Consider the following 25,029-nt stretch of genomic DNA (forward strand, 5'->3'; position numbering starts at 1 on the left):
GTAGACTGAATTCAGCAGATGGTCCTCCCTAGTGTGAGTGGGTCTCATCCAATTAGTTGAAGACCTAAATAGAACAAAAAGTCTGACTTTCCCCTAAGTTAGATAATTATTTTTGTCTGATGGCCTTCATACTGGGACACTGGCTTTTTTTGTTTGTTTGTTTTCTGCCTTCAGACTTTATGGAAATACCAGCTTGTCCTGGGTCTCAAGTTTCCCAGTCTTTGGATGGCAACTACACTATTGGCTCTCCTGTTCTCAGGTCTTTGGACTTGGACTGGAATTATATCATTGGCTTCCCTGGGTCTCTGACTTGCTAATTCACCTTGCAGATCTTAGGACTTGCCCACCTCCATGATTATGTGAGCCTATTCCTTATAATCAATCAATCAGTCAATCGATCACCCATTGGTTCTGTTTATCTGAAAACCCTAATACAGCATTGTTCCATGAAAGCAATGGATGAAATAATTTTTATGCCTCTGGCATAATTCTGGCATAGCAGCATAAAAACTGGCTGTTATGAACATAAAATGAGAAAAACCTTATGGTTGGAGGCTTTCTCTTATACTAGATTTTTAAAAATTATGACAATTACTTGTAATGTAAGGTGTTCTAGATGTTATCTGCAAAGACCACCAGAGTAGCAATACTTAGGCAACCCCAAAGACCTTTGAGAAGTCACAGGTCAAGGGAGAACATCGTATGGGGATCAGGCAAATCCATGTATGGGTGCTGGGCCCCATCCTACTAAGTAATGGCTTTCACTCTAGTGCTGCCAGTCATGTAACAAAAAATAAAATAAAATAAGCTTCCTTTAAAAAATAAGTTTACAAAATCATTGAGTCAATTTCTTTACTGAAGCCTATATTCCCTGTTTACTATTGCAAAAGTCATTTATCGAGCATTCACAGCTTGTGAAAATTGCTTTATGAAATAGAAGACCACAAGACTGCGTTGCCTGAAATTCTTCTGACCACAACTGGGGGCAACAGGAACTCAAAAGGGCCTGGCTTCCAGGACTGTGGAGCCACCAGCTGGTGAGCTGAATCCATCATGCCACTTAGAAAGTGCAAGTGTGCAGTCATCAAACAGGACTCACAGGTAATCCACAGGCCACTTGCTGAGTCCAGTCACGTCTGCACTTGATACCATCTGAAAGGTAGATCCTGATCCCTTTGGAGGAAATGGGTGAAGGAGAAGTATGAAGTGTAAGTGCAGTAGCAGAGTGGAACTTGATTCACCCATTCCCCAAACTCCCCCAGACACCTACACTGCTTCCATCTCCTTCCTGTGAAACGCTCTGCCGTGGGACCACCAAAATTGAAATATTCTGGCAAAGTAGTATAATAACTAATGCTTCAGAAGAATAATGGAAAATTCCATCTAATTAATATCCAGAAAAAACGGGAAGTAAATGATAAATGTGGGCATTACTTCTTGTCGCACAGATCAGTTGTGTGGGTTCTTGGAAAGGGAGGGCACCCTCTGTATGTATGTGTGTATGCCCAAAAAAGTCCCTGAAGGCAGCTTCCTGTAACTCAACCCTCCCGAAACACTGAACGGCTAGTGAAAAGATTTCTCAGCAGATGCAGAACAAGAGGGGACATCTGATGCCTGTTTTATTCAGTCACCAGTAATCTCTCTTGCATCACTCACTTTTGTTAGAATTGACTAATAGGCAACATGCCTTTGCTTGAGCCCAGCAGATAGAAGCACCATCCTAACAGGCAGGCTTCCTGACTGAGAGCAGGGAGCAGCAGGCATGGGGCACGCCGGGCGCCAGTTCCAAGCCCTGATGTGGAAGAATTGGCTCTGCAGACTCAGGAACCCGGTGAGTGCTTGCTTTGGTTTTCCATAGGGTTCCAGTGAGGTCTGGAGTGAGATCAGGGTCTATTCTTGTCTGCCTGCCTCTGCCTCCTGGCAGGTACAAACACCCACGCTGCAGGGAATTTGGGAGGGTTGGATTATTTTAAATCAAAACCTGTCCCAAGGGTCAAAGTAACTGAACAATTTAATGACCAGCATGAAATAAAAGCTGAATACTTTATCAGAAAAGGGCAAATTTAGAAAAATTCTAAAAAACAAATAAACAAGCAAACAAAAAACAAGTGGAATTGAACTATAATTTGTGTTCTAAGCATTCATTATAACGACTGACCAGTGAATTGTCAGGTTTAAGGAACAAAGCATTGGCTGCATTTAATGCATAAACAGAATGCTAAAGGTACTGACTCCAAAGCACAAGACTGCACAATGTGCTCACCAGAGCAGGGCATGACGCACCCATGCTGTGTTACCCTGTAGGGTCACATCTTTAGTGTTAATTTGCATCTACTTAGAACTATATTTAAATTACATTAGCAAGGTTTTCTAAGCAGGTTGGAATTGTTCAAATCAAACTTGTGTGAGTACTTAAGCAAATATCCTGTAAGTGTATGTTTTTATGAAATAGAAATCAGTTGCTTATTATTATGATTAACTTTATTCCTGATGCTACTATATAAACATTAACACCTACAAATGTCATTTTTAGGAGAAGTAGATGTGCAGTAATTTACCTACATCATTTCTGATTTTAAGGTCTATAGTTAACCTATGGGATTTTTCTGCTGACAAATGCTTCGGTTTGAAGAGATTCAGTAATTGACATTGAATTACATTTTGCTGAATCCTCAGAGCCAGAATATTCTATCTCTCTGTCTTGAAATAAAATACATGTTAAAGGAGATGTTTTCTTTTTTATGTGATCTTCAGGATCAAAATGATCTCAGTTGAAAGTTTGTACAAAAGTTTTAAGTTCAGGAATAAAGGAGTGAGACGCTCTTCATCGATTGTTAATGTGTTCGTGTCTGTGTAGGTAGTTTTACATTTATAAACAGTGTATTTCATTGACATGCAAGTTTGTTTTAGGGAATTAGCCTAGCTTCCCATGAAAGAGTGTTACAGGTGGAAGTTGGTTCCCAGGCACTGCTCTTTCCGCTTTGTGCTTATCAACCTCAGAACAGTTCGGTAACCGAGGTAGCCAGACTGCCTACTCCTCCTTAATGGACACTTGAGTTTTAAAAAATTTTCACAATTACTTTTGCTGCTAAGGTAAACATCCTCATCAGAAGGTTTTATTTGTTTGATAATTGTTTATTTAAAATGGTATCTCCTGCATCCTGCCTTTCTTTGCCTTATTTTTCTTTAGTATTTATCATCTTGTAACACAGCACAGATTTTCTTATTTGCCAATTGCCTCTGGGTCCTACATTAGTATGTTACATTCATGAGAACTGGGCATTTTCCCCAATTGGTTCACCAATATATTGTCCAGCACCCAGAACAGTGCCTAGCACTCAATGGATGTTCAGTAAATATTTGTTGAATAAGTAAAAGAAGGAAGGAATAAAGCATTTATGCATCTCTGTTATGTGCCAGATAGTGGGTGAACAAGAAAAGTGAGTTCCCGGCCCACAAGGAGCTATAGTCTGTTCAGACAAAAGCAACGAAAAATGCAATTAAATATTTAATGAAACCACCTCTTGGGATATATCCTACAGATGTCCTTGTACAAATGGGAAGTGATATTTTTACAAGGTTATTCATTATAGCAATGCCTAGAATAGCAACAGAGTAGAAACAACACAAGTGGTTCCATGCATGGAATTTGGAGCTGCCTGACTGGGTTCACATTCCAGTTCTGCCACTTACTAGTTTACTTTTTCAGGCAATTTCTTAACTTGGTCTTCTTCTCTGTAAAATGAAATTGTTTGTAAGTATTAAATGAGTTTGTACATGTGATTGCAACAGTACCTGGTATGGGAGCTATTTTCTTACATGGTAGAAATGGGTAGCCTCAGACATCTGTGGACATGAACTGTGGGCTGTGAGGGGAGGAGGCACAGGGTAACTCTAAGTTTGTGGCTTGCACAATTGGGTTAGAACAGAACTCCAGGGGGATAAAATGTGAATATGTTTACATATCTTAATGTTATTACAGTGGAAATATTGAGGGCAAGCCCCTCTGGGTGAATGTCTTTAAACTGACCTATTTTTCACGGCCTTCTCCCATTGTCCAATGATAATCTGTAAATTCTTTGTTTTTGAACTATGGAAGTGAGGTGTTGGCATGAACTGTGGAATAACCAAACTGCCTGAGTGAATAAATGGCCTCAAATACATGTTTATTTAGTGAGTAAAGCCAGCAACTACTTGTTAGATGAAGGAAACTTGTCTGTTTTTACATTTACTGTTTTTTTTCTAGCTTTTTAAAAAAAAAAAAATTGATGCATAATAGATGTCCATAGCGTCAGCATACATGTGATAATTTAATAATTTGTATCATTCATAAAGAGCAAATCAGCATATGCTTTTACATTTGCTTTTTAAAAATGTTTATTATATTTAATGATTATAGTTTCTTCAAAAAAACCTTATTATAGATTTAAACAAAAATTTAAAAAAATAGAATGGATAAATAGTACCCATCATACTTAATACCTAGCTTTATAGATTGTTAAAATTCTACCATTCTTGGAAAAAATAGTTTCTTACCATTATTTTAATACCATTTATTTTTTCCTCTTGATTTTTATTTATTGTAAAAACAGCACTAAAACAAAATATAGACATTTTAAGGTCATCTAAAATTTTATTATCCTAATTAACTTACTTTTGTGATCTTTTCTTATCCTTAGGCATACACAATGCAATATTTTTATGTAATTAAAGTCATAGCTTTTTTCCCACTTAATAGTGAAGCCTAACATTTTAAAAGTTGCTGTGTGGTCTTCTTATTTAATGGTTTTATTGAATAATAGTTAATCAGTTGGATACACATAATTATTTGACCATTGCCTTATGTTGAAGATTAAGGTACTTTCCAGCTCTTATTGTTATGAATAACATCATTATGCACAAAGGATACACCTTCTCCTGGATCATTTCTCTTGAATAAGTTTCCTGGGGCAGATTCTGGGTCAAGGTAAGGACACATTGCTTTTGGGCAGGTGGAGAGCAGTTGACAATGCTTCAGGGGTGTCCCCATGGATAGTTCCAGTGCAATGCCATCAACATTGTCAAATATTCAGTGGCTTCGAGCCATGCTTTTCCACGTGAATTTCTATTAAATTTTACATTTTATTCTAACTGTAAATCAATCTAATTCATTACTTATTTTACTTTTTATTTCTTTTAATTTTAATTTTTTTAAATTGACAGATAATGATTGCACATATTCATACGGTACATAGTGATGTTTCAATACAAATAATGTATGCTGATCAGATCAGGGTAATGAGTATATCTATCACGTCAAATGTTTATTATTTCTTTGTTTTGGGGACATTTAATATTCTCCTTGTAGCAATTTGAAGCTATATGATATATTATTATTATTATTTCATACGGAGTTTTGCTCTTGTCACCCAGGCTGGAGTGCAATGGCATGATCTTGGCTCACCGCAACTTCCGCCTCCTGGGTTCAAGCGATTCTCCTGTCTCAGCCTCCCGAATAGCTGGGATTACAGGCACGTGCCACCATGCCCAGCAAATTTTTGTATTTTTAGTAGAGATGGGGTTTCACCATGTTGGCCAGGCTGGTCTCGAACTCCTGACTTTAGGTGATCCACCTGCCTTGGCCTCCCAAAGTGCTGGGATTACAGGCGTGAGTCACTGCGCCTGGCCTATATGATACATCATTGTTATCATATAGTCATCCTACAGTCATATAGAGCACTGGAACTTATTCCTCCTATCTAGCTGTAATTTTGTATCCTTTAACAAATCTATCCCTATACTCTCCCTCCCGCTACCTTCACCAGCTACTTCTTATCTCAAAGAATTAACAACAGCAACAACAACAACAACAACAACAACAACAACAACAAGAAAATCATGTAAGCCAAGTGTAAGCTCCTTGGATAGCTCTTAGTTCTGCAGTCTATTTGGGTTCTCCCATGTTTTAATATTGAACAGAGCAGCTGAGCCTGTAGCATGTGTACTGTGGATGGCACACTTCCCCTAATCTATCCTTCAAATCATGGAGCAGTGACCATTCGTTGTTATCTCCAGGACCCTACATCTGTTGACACCTTGGATCTCTGTTCTGAATCTTGCCTCCTGTGACTGCTACTCACTCCTTTCCCTCCCCACTCAATTGGACAGGACTCTGATCCCTTACTCCATTAAGGAAAGCTGATATCCTGTAAGTGATATCAGCTTTTTGGGTTTGGCTGGCCAATTTTACTGAAGACTTGGGCTAGTGGAAGAGGGTTGAAGCATAGTTTAATACAAGGACATCAACGTTTTAAAAAACCCATGATTCTCTCCCAGCTATGGGCTGGAAGAGGATAATGGAAACAACGAAACTACACTGGTCACAGTTTTACTAGGAACATCCTTCTGCCCGTGGAAACCACACCCCAGAACCCAGAGATAGATACCCAGATGTCTACCGTACATAAAGCACCGCATTCTTGATTTAAAAGGCCACAGTGATAAAATTCTTATTTTAGTCATGAATAAGAATTATGGTGTCACACCAGGGTGCATCCTCTGACCTGGCCTGTGGGGAATACGCGGAAGCCTATTAGAGTGTCTGAGTTCAAATGCCATCCCTCCCACTAGCATTAGAGAGACCTGAGTCAGCTCACCCAAATCCAGGCTGAATCCCTGTTGGGCTCTGCCGCTGCCTATCTACCTCCTAGCAATCTACCCTGGGGCTAGGGAGGGAGCTTTCCAAGATCACTACCTTGGAAATCACTTTTTTTCCTTTAAGATGTAAAGAAACATGTTCTAAAGTTTCAACTACTTCAAACCTCAGAGTTTTTGTGTGTATATGTGTGTGTGTTTTTCTTTTCTAAAACAAAATAATCTCATTTCTTTGAGAGTTTTGTCTATTACTGAAATCAGGTGCTAAAAACTGAACTTGGTGTTACAAAGAATACTTTTATTTTGCAAACACTAATCCTGCTAGCTACAGTTTCTGTATTTTTCTGAAATTGAAAAAAATTGACAGATATCAAGCCTCAGAAGTAAAGTAGCTCTTATTTCTTTTGGACATGTTTTAGAGGTTGGATTTTTGCTGATTTTGCATAGTTACATGTTATAGCTCATCAACTATTTGTTGTCAAATTTTCTATAAGGATTAACTAAGGGAATCAGCAGATGCCAGAAGGTAAAAGGTGAGGTGTCTGATCTCTCCCATAGTCAGGTTGGAAAAAGTCTTGAACTAACTAGTCTTGAATTGCTCCTATGTCTAGAGGTCCTTGGGGTCAGGGCATCCTCACTAGCTGCGGGTCAGAAGTGGCGCTGGGGTGCTGCTGAGCAGCCACCTGCGAGCCAGTGCACTTACTGCTCCATTTCTCAGCAGCGGCCCACACCCAGGGGCGCTCCATATACAAACCCACTCAGCTGCAGACTCCAGCACTGCGGAACAAGATTGGCAGTGAGAGGCGAGAGGGTCCTCAGGTGGTGTGGGAGCCCTTGAACTATTCTCGTTTCCAGCACTTACACAGAAGTGACACATTTCTTGTGATTAGGCCACATGGATAACTGACAAGATGGCTTCTTCCTCTCTGGCTGTAGTCATACAGCAGTGCAGGTGCGATGGAACTCCTGATAACTCGAAGCTCTCACCGAGGGCTCTTTAATAAAATGTAGAGTAATTCCACTTCTGTTTGGCTAGATGAGAAGATAAAGTTGATGATCTTCCTACTTGTCATTAAATCGGCAGCCCGTGGGATCTTGGGGCTTGGCCTGGGCTGCCCTGACCTTCAGGACTTGCCTTGCACTGGACCCTGGTAGGAAATTGCCTCACTGCAAGGCCACTGAGGGCCATTTGAGTGTTTCTCAGGTTTACTAAGAGCAGTGATCTAGGAAAAGCAGTTCAGAAATCGAATTAATGAAAAGCAAACCTCCCTTTATATATTTCTTTTAGCATGGGCTGGCCTCTACTAAGCTGTTTGGGGTTGGTTGGTCTGGTTTTCCCCATTCACGACCATGGTATCAGCAGTGCCTTTTCTTTAATTTCAATTGATCTTAATTTGCTTCTAAACCTTTAATTTTAGCTTTATTTTCCTCCTACACCCTCTCTCAAAGCACTAGTGATTGAATAAACAACCAAATATAAAAACACAACTTTGAAGGGCAGTGAGGAACTCCTTGCACAGTGAAAGCGTCTCAGCGTATCATTAAGAGTCTGGCTGTGCAGTGAGCATCTCTTTTGTCCTGCATTGTTGTCTGAGTTTAAGAATGTGAGAATAGTGGCTGGGCATGGTGGCTCACACCTGTAATCCCAGCTCTTTGGAAGGCCGAGGTGAGCAGATCACCTGTGGTTGGGAGTTTGAGACCAGCTTGGCCAACCTGGTGAAACCCCGTCTTTAGTAAAAATACAAAAATTAGCCTTGCGTGGTGGTGTGTGCCTGTAATCCCAGCTACTGAGGAGGCTGAGGCAGGAGAATCACTTGAATCTGGGAGGCAGAGGCTGCAGTGAGCCAAGATCGCACCAGTACACTCCAGCCTAGGTGACAGAGTGAGACGCTGTCTCAAAAAAATAAAAAAAAGTGGCTGGGCGTGGTGGTGCATGCCTGTAATCCCAGCACTTTGGGAGGCCGAGGAGGGCGGATCACGAGGTCAGGAGATCGAGACCATCCTGACTAACATGGTAAAACCCCATGTCTACTAAAAAAAAACACAAAAAACTAGCCGGGCATGGTGGCGGGCGCCTGTAGTCCCAGCTACTTGGGAGGCTGAGACAGGAGAATGGCGTAAACCCAGGAGGCAGAGCTTGCAGTGAGCTGAGATCCGGCCACTGTACTCCAACCTGGGTGACAGTGCGAGACTCCGTCTCAAAAGAAAAATAAAAAAAATAAAAAAATTAAAAATAAAAAAAGTAAAAATAAATAAAATAAAATAAAATGAGAAAAAAAGAATGTGAGATTATCCAGTGTTCTAAAGGTATGGAAAACTGACTGGATTTCAAAGACAAGCCATCCAGTTCCTCATTTACCAATTTGACTGTTAGGCTGAAAAGAGAAAATAATTCTTTCTAGGTTACTCTTTTGCTGAAATTGTTACCAGCATATTGGAGAGAAAATGACAAGATCATCAAAAAGCTAGGTTTGGGAGATTTTATTTAGGATGATGGATTTACGTGGCTTCTGTGCAAAATGAAAACCAAAAATAAATAATAATAATAATAATAAAGCAAAGACTTACTTTCCCAAGAGGCTTTTCCTTCTTATTTGTGAATGCAGGTCTCCTTGGAAAGCCTGGAGTTCCCTGGCATAGTTATTTACTTTGGCCCAGATAGGCCTGGGTTTTTCAATTACAGGAAAGGTTTTAAAAACAACAAACAACAACAAAACTCTCACAGTAACAATAATGTGAGAGACCAGAGGCAAAGGCAGCCTTAAGCCATGTTTTTATGAGATTGTATTGGAGGCTGAGGCTGTTTATTGGGGAACTGGTCTTTGTGAAAGGCACATTTCTTTTTTCGATTTGGAACTCTGGGGGCTCCCTTCAAGGAAACCTTGCCCGAGGTCAGTGAGTGTCCTCTCCTCTCTCTGCTTCATTCCTGTCGGGGATGATTTAATCCTCCCCAGCTGCCTGCTGTTGGCTACGCCAGAGGGGTCCCCTGAGGGTTAGTACCTGTGCCTGGTCCTACCTGATTCCGGGGCTGTCCTGGCCAGACAGCACCTGTCATCCTCCAGGTTTGAAGTTGGAGCTCCTGGGAGAATTGAACCTGTGTGTTCTTGTGCCCACCTACTTGGAAAATAACCATTCCTTAGGGATGAGAGGGAAGCAGCCAGGAGGTACGGTGCCCTGTTCCGGACCCACAGAATGACGTCTGAGTGTCAGCTCACGGGGGCTGCTACAAAAGATCCCAAATGGAAGCTAAAATAGCACTGTGCTGTGATCCCGGCAGGCCCTGAGAGCACACTCTCTCCTTCTGCACTTTGTCACATCAGCTGAGCCAAATGCTGTCAGAGTATGCTCTTTTTCCCTGCCAACAATCATCATGCACTTGAGACCAGGATATCAGTCCGATTTCCCACACCCTGCATGACAGAACTTCTTACTCCCATTTCATAGCTACAGAAAATGAGCCAGGAAGAATGGTTAACTTGCACAAGCCCATTTGAGGGGAAGCAGCAGAGCTGTGCTGAGACTCGATTTTATCTGATGCCTGAGCCCATGGCCCTTCTGGACAGGTTCCTCGAGTAAACAACACCAATACAGCACTCTGAATTTATCTATCTGATGAAGATTGGAGCAGGTGAACTAGGAACAAATGCCACCAAACTATGAGAATTAGGAAACACTCTTGCACATGCTGGGGATGTCAGCAACTACTAGAGGTATTGCCGCAGCACAGCCTTGGTGCTGTCACCAGCACAGCCTTGAACTCCGTGTCTACAACACACATTGGCATGGGTGGTGTGAATCCCAAATTCCAGGTGGGGTTAGGTGCTGCCCTTACTGCTTCTGTTGTGGGGTTTCCTTGTTTCTGGTGTAACTCAATTATCCTAACATACTACTCTTTTGATACATCACATTATATTGATGCTGGACATCTTTTGTTTTTTTTTTTTTTTTGAGATGGACTTTCTCTCTTGTCACCCAGGCTGGAGTGCAATGGCGCCATCTCAGCTCACTGCAACCTCCACCTCCTGGGTTCAAGCAACTTTCCTGCCTCAGCCTCCTGAGTAGCTGGGATTACAGGTGCCAGCCACCATGCCTGGTTATGTTTTTTGTTTTGTATTTTTAGTAGAGATGGGGTTTCACCATGCTGGCCAGTCTGGTCTCGAACTCCTGACCCCAGGTGATCCATCTGCCTCGGCCTCCCAAAGTGCTGGAATTACAGGCGTGAGCCACCATGCCCAGCCGATGCTGGACATCTCTTAATAAATTCTAAGCCAGGTGTGGTGGCACACGCTTGTATTCTCAGTTACTAGAGAGGATGAAGCAGGAGGATCGCTTCAGCCCAGGAGTTCTAGGTTGTGGTGAGTCGCGATCCCCCTACAGCTCTCCAGCCTGGGTGACAGAGTGAGACCTCATCTCAAACAAAACGAAATGAAATGAAACAAACCAACAAAACCCACCAACAACAAAACAAAACCAACAAACAAAAAACCCCAGATTCTAAGTAGTAATTGACTTGTTTTCTAAGACCACCAGAGCGGGCGCAAAAGAACCAGCGACTAGGCAAAGGGTAGGAGCAAAACTGCAAGTTTATTTTGGTCACCTAGCTTCAGGGGAAGAAGGTGGGTAAGGAGAGGTCTGTTGGCCTCCGGCAAATGAGGCCAGCAGAGTCGCCCGTGGAGCTCTCCGACGGAGTTCTGGCAGCCCTGACAGCAGTGGGGAAGCTGGGAAGTCCGTGCGTGGCGTTCGTCCGGAGCGGCTTTTCTAGGCGTGGGAGGGCAATAGGCGGGGCACGGGCGTGTCGGGGGGCGTTCCGCAGGTGCGACCAGGTAAATCTTGGTCTCTTCGGATTGACATCACCTGGCGCATGCCCAGTTGGTCTGCACCTTCCCGGGTCGCCCGGCTGCATTTTCGCCCGCTGCGGGAAAAGTTGGAGGGGGGGGATGAAGAACCCGGAAGTGCACCATCTTGCCTCCGTTCGTCCAAACAGTAATATGGCTAAACCCAAAGGGAACTCAAATTACTAACCCTTTTTGGGTTCATGCCATCTGTTGACTGGCGTCTGCTCAGAAGGGATGCACAGTTCATGTAAAGCCAGTCGATGCATTCAGTGTTGTATTGTCCTTGACTCAGTGTGGTCTGTGCTTGCAAACTGAGTACATGTATTAAGGCTTACTTGGTTTTCTATTTTAAGGAGTTAGTGTAAGAATTAACTTTTTTCTCTATTTTTTCCTTATATAACTTGCCCATCGAATTCTTTCCAATTGTGTCATTAGAAGCCTGGTGATTACATGCATGACAAGTATTTCTTTATTTAGTTATCCTCTTTTTTTCTTACTTCTATTGTTCAGACTTGAAAATTCGTATATCTTGAAATATCATCTTTTCATTTTCTTTGAAATATGTCTTTTGTAATTTCAAAACTGCTGAAATTATACTTCATTCATCCATAGCTTTGATCAGTTTTCTGCTCTCTTTTTGTTTTACTAAAATTAAACTTGACCCTTTTTTACACTTTCATTTACTTTTGAGTTGTATAATGTTTTAATTTATTTTTTTTTAAGTCTCCATTCAAATAGCCTAATGTCATTGTTAAATCACTCTTTTTTACCTCCTTGTACATAAAAGGTCATTTTGTTATAAAATAAAAGTAGTAGGGCCTCTTTTTGGACTTCCCATGCCTCTGCATGTATTTACACTTCTGTTTTGCACCAATTTTATATTTTTTAAAGCACTGAAATGTCATACTATGTTCTAATATTTTGTAGCATTAGAATTTTTCATAGCTCTTCTTTCTTCTTAGGAAATATTTGTTTTTAAAAACATGTTTACTTACCAATTATATTTTAGGGACATTTTGACTTAATAATTTATTCCATTGGTATTTTGGTTATATTTCCATTTAAATATAAATAGGAGCTTGGGATGAGAGCATCCTCTCACCATTCCTCTTTCCTCATTCCCTGGAGTCTTCTTGGCTGACTCCAGGGTGCCAGTGGAAGGAGTATACCACTTGATGTCCTGTATACCTACCTCCCTGCTAGTTTCCTTGTGGCTGTAGCTTTCCATAGAGTACCTGCACTCAGCCATGGCAGAAAAAGCACTATGTCCTAAGTCACTAGTGCAAACATTCTAACTCGACCATAATAATTGTGGATTCAAAAAATGTCCATAAATACATATATTTAGCTCCATTAAAAATAGTTGTGTTTAGCTGAAAATGCTATATCAATACCCTAACGATTGATGCTTAATTTCTAATTTTTTTGCAGTTGAAACAATATTAAAATAACTCTTTTATACCTATTTTAGATACTTTCCCAATTGTTTCCTCATGAAAAATCTCTCAAATGAGAATCTTTGGGTCGAAGAGCATGCACATCTCACAATTTTAAAACATCTTGCTTACTTGACTTCCTGAAAGGTTGTACCAATATGCATCTCCTTTCAGTGTTCATACTTCATTTTGATTATTTGTGTGTCTCCTTTGAGTACTTGAGTGGAGAAATTATTCCTCATTCATCTTTATAATGCCACAGTCTCTAGCTCAATGTTTGAGAAAGTGCTAAATAAATGTTCATTGAATGCACATTGAAAGAAAAGCAATTATTTTTCAATAGAAAGCCAAAAAACAGCCCTACTTCTCACAAAAAAAGACAGAAGGAAGAAAAAATTGGTTTATTTCTTTCTATCAGTATCCAACTAACTAAAAGGTTTGCAAAAAGTTTACTTGGGGAAGGAATTTTGGACTTTGATGGAGAGATGTTTGGAAGCCTCGACTCCTAAGTGTAAAGGATCTAGGCAGATCAACTAACTATAGTTGCTATTTGGCACTTGGACTCTCTCTTAGCTTTGACTTGTGCTTTGTTGGAACCCCTTGTGTGAACACTGAACTGTGTTTTCCTGCAGTGCTTAACAATAAGAACTTCAAAATACTTCTGGGAAAGTCCCCTCTTTTGAGAGGTTGGCATCTAGAGGCCCCAAATGCCCCAAAGAGACACAATAGAATTTCATGCTTCCTTCAAAGCCCTTTGTTTCCAGAGACAAGGGCAACAGACTAATTATGTGCTTTACTTTAGCTTCCTTGATATTCTAAACTTATGGTGTTTTCCTCTTCTCTCAGACAATGAGATCTTCTGGCTAGCTCCTCCCTTTGAAAGGCTCTCTTTCTTTCTTATTCATTTACAATTTTATTTTTGTACCTAAGCGTTTTATTCTTTGTGGTTTTTAGTTGCAACCAAATCAACATACCACATGAGTCACTTGGAGGATTTAAAAATGTATTTAAACTCAGTTTGGAAATTGTTTGTTCAAGACAGATGGAAAATTACATATTTAATCTGTGGGCCTGAGCTTCTGTCCAGGTACCATCACAAATTAGTTCCAAGATATTGCACGAAGTAATAACTTTATGACATGCAAGATGTAAAACTGGCACAGTATTACCTATCTCACTGGTTGTTGTGAGGATGAAATAATGAATGAGCAAGTGCTTGCAAATGCTCCATGGTTATGTGGACGAACTACTTAAGGATAGGGCTTGGTCTTCACACCTGAATTCCCAGGAAAGCCTCATTCAGGAGTTGTGTATGGCTCTGCTTCATTTAGTTTCACAAGGACATTCATTCTATCCTCTGGACAGAAACTAGGTCATGTTGGTTCACTGCTATTTCCCCAGTCACTGTAACAGTGCCTGACGTGGTACACAATTCCGAATGAATGAATGAGTGAAAACACTTATTTTTATTGTTTTAGTACACCAGTTTATTGATCTATTCTCCCATTGATGGGTTTTGCATACTTCCAATTTTTTTTTTTTCTTTCACAAAAATGATGAATGCTGTGTAAACACTTTTGAGTATTGAGCATACCACATGGTTCACGTGTATAATTCCTTCTTAACAACTGTGTATTTGGTTAAATCATATGGTTTTCTTAAGGTTGAAACCAGTCTAATCTAACAAAATTAATATGGTTCAATTTACTACGTAGTTATTGAATTATTGGGTTTAGCTTACTAATATTGTCAAATTGCTGTCCAAAGTTCCTGTTTATCCATATGGTCACTGACAATGAGTACTGTCAGACTTTTTACATTTTCCCGAATTGGAGGGTGTAAAATGATGATCTCATTGGGGTCTAATTTGCATCTGCTTGAGTACTACTGAAACTGAGCATCATATAAGGTGTTCATATTTTGCTCCTGTCTGATCATTTCTTTTAACTGTGTTTGATTCTATCATTTCCTACTCATTGATTTGTAGGCATTTGTAGACAGACACTTCATTGTCAATTATATATGTTGAAATGGATCGTTCTAAGTCTATGGTTGGTCTATCCACTCTTCAAATGGCTTTTCTGAAGAACAGAGATTTTAAATTTGTAAATAGCTTGTTTCTTTTGTTTGTGATTTTTGTGTCTTATTTAAGCATAAACAAAACATAAAGAAAACTGTATGTTTTCTTCTGAACATTTTTTAAAAGTTTCTTTTACTTTTGGCTGGGTGCGGTGGCTCACATCTGTAATCCCAGCACTTTGGGAGGCTGAGGAGGGCAGATCACTTGAGGTTAGGAGTTCAAGACCAGCCTGGCCAACATGGTGAAGCCCCATCTCTACTAAAACTACAAAAATTTGAGAGACATGGTGGCGCAGGCCTGTAATCTCAGCTACTTGAGAGACTGAAGCAGAAGAATTGCTTGAACCTGGGAGGTAGAGGTTGCAGTGAGCTGAGATCGCACCACTGCATGGCAGCCTGGGTGACAGAGCAAGATTATCTCAAAAAAATAAAAAGAAAGTTTCTTTTACTTTTTATTGAGACAGGATCTCACTTTGTCATCCAGGCAGGGTGCATCGGTGAGAACACAGCTCACTGTAGCCTCAACTCCTTGGGCTCAAGCAATCCTCCTGCCTCAGCCTCCCAAGTAGCTGGGACTATAAGGGCACACCATCATGCCTGGATAATTTTTTTATTTTTTGTAGAGATGGGGTTTCTCCATGTTGCCTAGGTTGGAAGTTTTTTTTTTTTCACGTTTAGAGTTTTGATGTGATGATGAAAAAGACCTAATCTATCCCCGCCTCCTCCATCTCTACTCTCAGAATAACAAGTTTTATAGCACAATTTGTTGCAGAAGAAATTATTGTCCCTTTGATTTGTCAACCACCTTTCTCGTATGTCAGGTTTCCAAATATGCATAGCTCTATTCGTAGGCTGTTTCATAGGTTACTTTGCTTGTTAAGAAACTAATAGCATAGTGTTTTAATTGCTATTATTTTACGTAGCTTTCTTAGATGAAAGGACAAGTTCTTTCAACCTGTTGATGAAAATTGTCTTGGGTATTTTTGATCATTGTTCTCCCAAGTACATTCTATAATCAGCTCATTAAGTACGATAACAGCAGCAAAATCAAAACAAATAAAACAAACACCTCTTGGAATTCCATTAGAATTGCATCGAGCCTATAGATCAATCTGGGTAGGATTAACATTTTTAAGGTACGGAGTTTGTTTTGTTTTTGAGATAGAGTTTCGCTCTTGTTGCCCAGGTTGCAGCAGAATGGCGCAATCTTGGCTCACTGCAACCTCCGCCTCCTGGGTTCAAGCGATTCTACTGCCTCAGCCTCCTGAGTAGCTGGGATTACAGGCATGCACTACCACGCCCGGCTAATTTTGTATTTTTAGTAGAGATGGAGTTTCTCCATGTTGGTCAGGCTGATCTTGAACTCCCAACCTCAGGTGATCTGCCTGCCTCGGCCTCCCAAAGTGCTGGGATTACAGGTGTGAGGCTCTGTGCCCAGCCGGTATGGAGTTTTTTTAAATGCAGTAATGATATTCATCTGTTCATATATTTAGCTTCTCTTTGCTGTCTTTCAATAAAGTTTTATAATTTTCTTTATGAAATAATTGCACATACTTTAGTTAAAATTTTCCCCCAGATGCTTTATCTTTTGTTGATAATACAAATCATATGTTATTTAAAAACATCTATTTTTTTTTTTTTTTTTTTTTGAGACGGAGTCTCGCTCTGTCACCCAGGCTGGAGTGCAGTGGCCGGATCTCAGCTCACTGCAAGCTCCGCCTCCCGGGTTTACGCCATTCTCCTGCCTCAGCCTCCCAGGAAGCTGGGACTACAGGCGCCGCCATGTCGCCCGGCTAGTTTTTTGTAGTTTTTAGTAGAGACGGGGTTTCACCGTGTTAGCCAGGATGGTCTCCATCTCCTGACCTCGTGATCCGCCCGTCTCGGCCTCCCAAAGTGCTGGGATTACAGGCTTGAGCCACCGCGCCCGGCCTAAAAACATCTTTTTTGATTAATACTTGCTATTGTAGAGAGTTATTGTGAGGTAGGTATTGGATTCTCCTCCTATGATAGTAAATTCAGAATTTTCTTCCTGTAATATAATATTGGGATATAGTGCAATTGTTGTGCTATGTATTTTGAGGTTAAATTATTAAGTATACACATGCATAACCTTATTATAGTTTTTTGGTATCAATCTTTTTGTTATGTATTAATCCTCTCAATCATTGATTGATATGCTTATATATTGACAAGGATAACAGCATTCCTTGTCTTAAAAATCTTTGTGTGATATTAACATAACTAATTTGTTTAATATTTGCCTACTATATCTTTTTCATCTCTTTATTTTTAACAATTCTATGTCCTTATATTTTAATTGTATCCATTCTAAATAGCATATAGCATTTTTTTGAAATCGAATATATCAATGCTTCTCTATATATATCACAAATATATATATACATATGTATTTGCAAAATTTGTTGTTTAAAGGCCATTTGGCTGGTTGTCATTTTTTAAATCCTACTTTTTTCTCTTAGAACTTTGTAAATATTGATGCATTCGCATCTAATGTGGAATATTTTGATATGTTTAAGGCCAGACTGATTTTTTTCTCCTATTGTTCGTGAGTTGCCTTTTTTTTTTTTTTTTTTTTATCTGTTGAGACACCTGTGGTAGTCTTTATTTTTGAAGTTCAATAGCTTGAAGTTTAATGGCCATAGTTTAACTATGGCTTGTCTTTTTTTTCTGAAATACAGTATTCTCTTTCATTCTGCAGATGAAATCTTCTCTATTTCAGGGAAATTCTCCTATCTTATATCTTTGAGGAATAACCTCAAAAATTATTTTGTTCCATTTGTTGGATTGTTTACTTTGGGGATGCCAATTTTCCTTATGTTGTATAGTCTTTGTTTTTCAAATATATTAGCTTTTGTGTCTTAATATTTTTGCCTTTAAAAGGTTTTTAAAATTCATTGCTGTTATTGTAAGCTGTTTCTTATTCCAAAAATTGAAATTTAACTAGTATGTATTTTCTTTTTATGGTTTCTAAATCACTTAACATTCCACAGTGATGATTTTTTTTTGTTTTTTTCCTTAGATCCGCAATCTCTTTTTTCACTCATTTGTTTATATCTTTTTTTTGAGCCCTTGTATTCCGAATATTTGTCCTTATTAAAGTGTTCTTCTTAATGAGGCACTTGTAAAGAAATTCTTCATTTTGTTTGAGTTGTTTCTTATCCAGGCAAGCTTTATAACTTATTTGGTTTGCTTTATCTGTTTTTGTTGGTTTCTTTCCTTCCTAATGTTTAGATAGGAGTTGTGCACTTTGTTTTATTGCCACCCATGCTTGGGGAGTTCAACCCAGGTATTATATTTGTTCTTGACTCTCTTTTCAATAAATCTGGGACGAGTTTTATTTCTCCTTCAATATCTAGTGTGATCCCTGAGCATATCCTGTGTGCTCTAATCATCTATAAAAGGAGAATATTGCAAATGGTCAGGAGGGCCAGGGAGAAGAGTGAGAGAAATCATCTGAGATGCAATACAACCTTTATTAGACCAGTTGGGCTCTCTGCTCTCCTTTGAAAAATTGTTAAACATTCTATGTCATGTTCAGTTCATCTAGTTGTGGAAATTGCTCTCCAGCTTTGGATTCTTCTCACATTTTGTATGTAGTCCTGGAGGCTTCCCCAAGAGTCAACCTCATTGTTCACTTTCCATGTTTATTTGATCATTCTCAGTAGCAGTTTTTCCAACTCGTCTATCAGAAGCAGGAGATAAGGAGACTCCTTTGGGGTGCTCATCTCCATGGATGGGTATTGGGGATAGTTACCAGGATTGTGAGGGGACTTTGTTATATCTTTAGAGATTGTCAACTGAGTCCAGGTTGAGGCATGGTAAGCTTATCTAATCTGCTCTAGAAACTTTTTTTTTTTTTTTTTACGTTCTGGTAGTTTTATTGTATTAGGCAAATACAAGTTTATTCCTGCCTCCTCTAATTTATTTTCTTTTCTCTCCCCCACCCCACCCATCTTGTCTGAAAGAAGAAAAAGTCTGTGAGGAAGTTTCAATGTATCATTTTATGCAGAAGTCCTTTTTGTGTACATGTTCAGCTGTATGTATTGCTAATGTCTTCCCAAATGCCACTGTGGCTCAGCTGTGTTGATGGAACCATGGAAAGGTTTATATTCATGCTCCGGCCACAGGGTGAGAGGAATGGGAGTGGAACAGGGATCTGCGCGTCCACGAAATTCATGGTGAGAAGTGCCTTGCGGATGGGAAGCGCCGGGGTACAGGACTGAGCACTTCCACACTCTGCTGGTGGGAGCTTCTCTCCTGGAAGAGTAGGAGGGCTTTGTGGTGGTTTGGTAGTGGGGGGCATTATTTTGTTAACTGCTAATAGGTTTACCAGACGGTTATTTTTCTTGAGAGGAGAGACTGTGGCAGCATCTGCGTCAGTGCCATTTGGATAGCAGAAGTGCCAGTTTCTGCTTCTGCTTGGGTCACTTCCTGGTGTTAAGAAGTCAGCACTGGACGGTCTGAGATGTGGGAGATACGGCGAAATCCTAGCATTAATCAGACAGCATTCCTATTTAACAGGGATAGGATTCAAAATGTTAAGCAAGATTCAAGGATAATAATGATACATAAGAAGAAAAACGTCACATAAAAATGTGATGAGAAAGGGAAGGCTGCCTTTGCACCCCTGGAGAGAAATAGTCTTATGAAAGGGTGACTCACTCACGCACAATGGAAAATGACGCGGCAGAACTGGTGTCTGGCTGCTTTTCTCTTGAATGGAGCAACTTCAGACTCAGAACAATGAAAGATATTTTTTCACTTGTGCTTTTCAGAAGGGCCAGTGACCAGCTTGTAAATAAAACACTCTGAGTTATTGTTTTTTAGGTTTAATTGGAATTCTGTTATTATTTCAAGATCCTTAGAGATCTCAACGATAAGATTTTCTTCCAATATTATTTTCATTTGAAACTAGAGACTGTTGATTTTTAAGACTAGACTGATAAATGCTTGTGATTTTAGAGTTGCTACTGACTATTTTAATTTGGCTTTGGCAGGGTCCTTTAAATGATATTGTCTTGGTGTGAAGGGAACAACATCCAGATACTATAAATAATAGATTGATAAATTAATGGCATGAAAGATTTAGACAATAAAAAGGCAAATACAAAATTGGAGAAAATATTTGTAATACTATAAGCCATGAAAAGGCTGAATTCTTTAAACAATTAAATAGAAAAGGATGATTTTTAAGTCAGTAAAAATAAAGAACAACTTAATAGAAAAATAGGAAACTGGAAGAACAAAGAATTAATAGGCAAGGAATTATTATATGCTTAAATTATGAAAAATGCTTGATCTTAGTAATTAATCATTATGTTTTTGCATATCAGCTTGACAAAAAATTAAGTTTGTTAATCCTAGGTGTTATTGAAAGTGTAATCAGAGTAAATGATAATTGGTTTAGTTTTTAATGAGGGCATTTTGGTTATATCCATCCAAATTAAAAATCCACATTAAAAATCATATACACTTTAGTGCAGTAATCCCATTTAGCAATGGTACCTCATGGATATACTTACAAAAGTCTGCCAAATATGTAAAATAAAACCTCATGAAGTTAGAAGTTGGGATTCACTGAATTGCGTCTACTTGATTTCATAATGTGCATTGGTTTTAGTATGTTGCTGTTCTGTTATCTGTAATCAACTATAATAGAGTAATATATTTGATGGTTTTGGACCAAAATGCATGCTACACATGTGTCTGACTTTGATGGCCTTTACCTTTTCAAGAAAACTGTTGCAAATTTGAGCAAAATTTTCCTAGTTGTAATATTTTAATAGTGTCATGTAATGTAAAACATTTAGAAATACTCCTAAGAGAGTTTTCAATGTCAAGCAGAAATGATTCTTTTCTGAGTAAATACCACCCTAATTGATAAAAAAAACAAAAAACAAAAAGAAAAACCTCATGATATCACTGGCCCCAAAGAGAAAAACATGCAAATTTTCATGATGAAGTGATTGGTTAAATAAATAAAATCCTACAGTGGAATATTATGTAGTCTTTAAAAGTAACGAGGTAGAACTATAAGTGCTGTTGTGGAAAATTGGTTCTAACACATAATACATATACATGTATTTTGTAAATAGATAGTTTATCCTATAGGAGAGTGGTTGTAATTTTTGTGTTCTTTTAAAATTTCTCAACCATACATATGTTTGTTTACCTATTTATAATGTCAAAAGTTATATGAGTCTTGGGTCTATAAACCATTTTCTGTTTTCTTTATAACTGCTTGTCTTAAAAATAGCTATCATATGTTATTAAAAATGAAAAAGAATAAAAAACCCAAGAAAATTATGTGTTTATTCTTCTTAATGCTATCAAGTTATCATTTAATATGAGGTATATTTTTTATTTTGCTTATGTATATTCAGTCAGAATTAATGACAGAATCTTCCCCCACCACCTCTCTACCCCAATACTCCTGTAACTTATTAATTTGTTACAGAGAATGACCAAAATGACTTAAATAAATAGTTATCTCCTGAGTGTCCTTGACCTTTCTTTATAGTTTAATTGTGGTCCCTTGAACCAGAGGGCAATCTGCAGGCATTTTCTTTGTTATCAGAATGTGTGAAACTGGGGTTCAGGACTGTGTCAGAGAACTTTTTAATCATGATGCACTTTTTGGCACAAGAAATACCTTCTCATGGATTATTTCAAAGATGGTGATTTATTTTTAATTTTTAATTTTTTTTTGAGATGGAGTTCCACTCTGTTGCCAGACTGGCATGCAGTGTGTTGCGATCTTGACTCACCACAACCTTCACCTCCCGAGTTCAAGCGATTCTCCTGTATCAGCTTCCCGAGTAGCTGGAATTACAGGTGTGTGCCACCACTCCTGGCTAATTTTTTTTTTTTTTTGGTAGAGATGGGATTTCACCGTGTTGGCCAGGCTGGTCTTGAACTCCTGACCTCAAGTGGTCCGTCTGCCTCAGCCTTCCAAAGTGTTGGGATTACTGGTGTGAGTCACCGTGCTCGGCCAAAGAGGGTGATTTCTTTTCTTCTTTAATTACACCAGGGATGGAAAAACTCTTTTCCACCTGTGTTTTGTCTTGATGGCTTTAGGCCACTCATCTGGTCACATTTAGATCTGCTTACAGGGAAGGATTACTGCAATGGGATATGACCACGGCAGTTCAAAGAATAAAGAAACCAAAGTGACCAGAAGTTCATGTTAGTTCAAAACATTATAACTGGGAATCTGAAACAGTAAGACATCCTCTTTGGTGTTTGATGGAGCATTCTTAACTTGCAGATTTTTAGGTTTCTGTTTGTGCATTTATTCAATAGCTTGCCTATTTTTTGTCTGGCTATAAACTTTTGTATTTGTAAAATGATGTCATCTGAATTCAGTACAAGAGTATCCACCATAAAACAAGTAAAGAACGATGACAGTAAAATTAATTTTATGATAATTGAGGCTTTTCTATTAATTTTTTGAGCTATACCTTATAGTTGGTGATTTTTTCCTCAAATGATTAAATTCCATGTGTCAATGGCAGTTCATTTTCTTTTAACTTTGAAAATTTAAGGTTGTACAAATTATTGCAATCATTTCGAGTAGCTCTTTTGTAGTCTGTGTCAAGAGATTTTACTCCAGTAATCTTAGTTTTAGGAGTTTATTCTAATTTTAAGACAATAATTCAAATGAAAGATTATTTATACACAAAATGTTCTTTAATAGAAGAATGTGAATTATGGTGTATTCATTAGGTAAGAATTTTATGCAACAAGTAAGCTGATAGTTATAAACCTCATGAGGCACTATTGAAAAATATGCATAAAAAGAAGGAAAATGAGAAGTGGATGCTACCACCAAAGCCAGCAAAATATCTATTTGGGTAAAAAAGTCAGAAACATTAAAGAAATTAGAAAAATAAAAATAGTTGCTATACTGAAGTATGGGAAATATGGGTGAAGTTATTTATTTCTTTAATTTCTCTAATGTTATAAGTTCTGCAATAAATAAAAATGTGCAGAAAAAGGAAAGAAGCAAAGCTGGGTCTGATGGGAGAAGAACAAGGAGATGACACAGTCACAGATCTGGATGCAATGATAAATAAACTAGGCCTTTTCTGTGGGATCCTGTCCCAAATGACTGTTCTGAGACACAAAGCAGGGATTACAATGACCTCCTTCAATAGATGAAAATATTGTAATATTTTACAATTTATTCAAGTGGTGTTGTTTTTTTAAAAAATTTTTCTAGGTCCTTTTCCTTGCTGAATTCTTCTGGCCTTGTATCCTGTTTGTAATTCTGACAGTACTTCGTTTTCAAGAACCTCCCAGATACAGAGATATTTGTAAGTTTTACTTTTTATATACTTTTTGAATTAATCTTTGGAGAAAAAACTCATAGCACTCTTTCTTGTGTTTTATAAACTCTGAATGCTGAGTAAAACAAACAGGTAGGGTTTCATTATGACAATAACAACATATCTGGAGTATATGTCAATAAACCACAATTTAGGTTTTGTCTTTTAAGAATGATATTTACACAGGTTCACTCAATCTAGCACACAGATTTATTCTTCCAATTAAAACTAACACAGTTTGGGAATAGGTAAATAGCCATTACAAATATAGAAAGAGTAGAAGAAGTATAAGTGGGAGATGCATTGCATAGTTTACCAGCATGATATTGATAGTAATGTTGATGGTGATGATGATGGTGGTGAGAAAATAATGATGCTGATGATATGATGATGATGGTGAAGATGGTGATGATGGAGATGATGGTGATGATGATGATAGAAATGATGATGGTGATGATAGTTATAATGGTGATGAAGATAATGATAGTGGTGATGGTGATGATAGAGATGATAGTAATGAAGGTGATGATGATGAAGATGATGATAGTGATGATGATGTAGATGATAGTAATGATGGTGATGATGATGGAGATGATGATGATAGAGATGATAGTGATGATGGTGATAATAATAGAGATAATAGTAATGATGATGAAGGCGATAGTGATGATGGTGATGACAATAGTGGTGATCTTGATGGTAATAAAGATGATAGTAATAATGATGGAGATGATGATCAGGAAAATAGTGATGATGGTGATGATGGTGATGGTGGTGTGAAGGAAGGATATGGTTGGGGATGTATAAACAGCATGTTATCCACAGAGGTGGCTATTTTCTAGTGACGTTTGTCCTGAAAAGTCCTATTCTGTGTAGAAAGACTTTTTTTGTGTTACCCAATATTTAATAACTATATTTAAGCATTAAGAATTCAACTGGCATTAATCTTGAAGTTTTTGCTAAAACTAAAAACTCCTACATTTTTATATGAGATGGGAAGAAGCATCCTTTTTATTCTTCCTTCTCACAGCTTGTTCATAGATAGCTGTGTCTGGAAGCTTGGCTGTGCATGAGAGGTATTTCCACTCGGTCAATGGGGAAGCTCGTAAATCATGTAGCTATGGCTGCTCAGAGCCATTCTGCCTTGAAACATGCGTACTGACCCTGGAAGAAAGGTGTTAGATATGAAGATGTTTCATTTTGTTTGATATTTTTTGTCTGAGTCCTTAGATCTTCTTTAAATTAACAGCAAGGTTAATAATATAACAATATATTATATTACAATTTCAACTCAACAGGAATTCCATTTCTGGTAGTAGGTATGTGGACTTATTTCTTCTTCGCATCTATTTCTAGGTTATTTGCAGCCCCGAGATCTGCCCAGCCGTGGTGTTATCCCCTTTGTTCAAAGCCTTCTTTGTAACACTGGATCAAGGTGCAGGAACTTCAGCTATGAAGGGTCGATGGAGCATCATTTTCGGTGAGAGAAGCACAAAGATCTTTTTCAGAAATCTCAGAAAGCTGATACGTAGGACAGGCCTCTGCTTTTTGTAAAGCCTCGATAATTTGGGATAGGTCAGAGATCATGAGAAGTATAGAAATTAAAGTTTTATTAAATTCAGAGTCACATAATTCTGGCGCCAACTAATGGTTAGCTTCCAGCAGGAGATCTTTCCACTGCCACTTGCAGGACTCACA

The 25,029-nt window shown here is 38.6% G+C and overlaps 1 protein-coding gene across 1 annotated transcript in view; it reads left to right on the top strand.

Moving 5' to 3' along the window:
- Window positions 1-1,762: 1,762 nt before the first annotated feature.
- ABCA13 (ATP binding cassette subfamily A member 13) overlaps window positions 1,763-25,029 on the top strand; it is a 503,527-nt gene continuing 480,260 nt past the window's right edge. The window contains exons 1-3 of the mRNA XM_033192140.1: window positions 1,763-1,831; window positions 23,226-23,319; window positions 24,688-24,811. Coding sequence (XP_033048031.1) covers window positions 1,763-1,831; window positions 23,226-23,319; window positions 24,688-24,811 — 287 coding nt within the window. The remainder of the gene's footprint in view (window positions 1,832-23,225; window positions 23,320-24,687; window positions 24,812-25,029) is intronic.

The sequence above is a fragment of the Trachypithecus francoisi genome, unplaced genomic scaffold, assembly GCF_009764315.1.
Source record: "Trachypithecus francoisi isolate TF-2019V2 unplaced genomic scaffold, Tfra_2.0 Lachesis_group4, whole genome shotgun sequence".
Classification (NCBI taxonomy): domain Eukaryota; kingdom Metazoa; phylum Chordata; class Mammalia; order Primates; family Cercopithecidae; genus Trachypithecus; species Trachypithecus francoisi.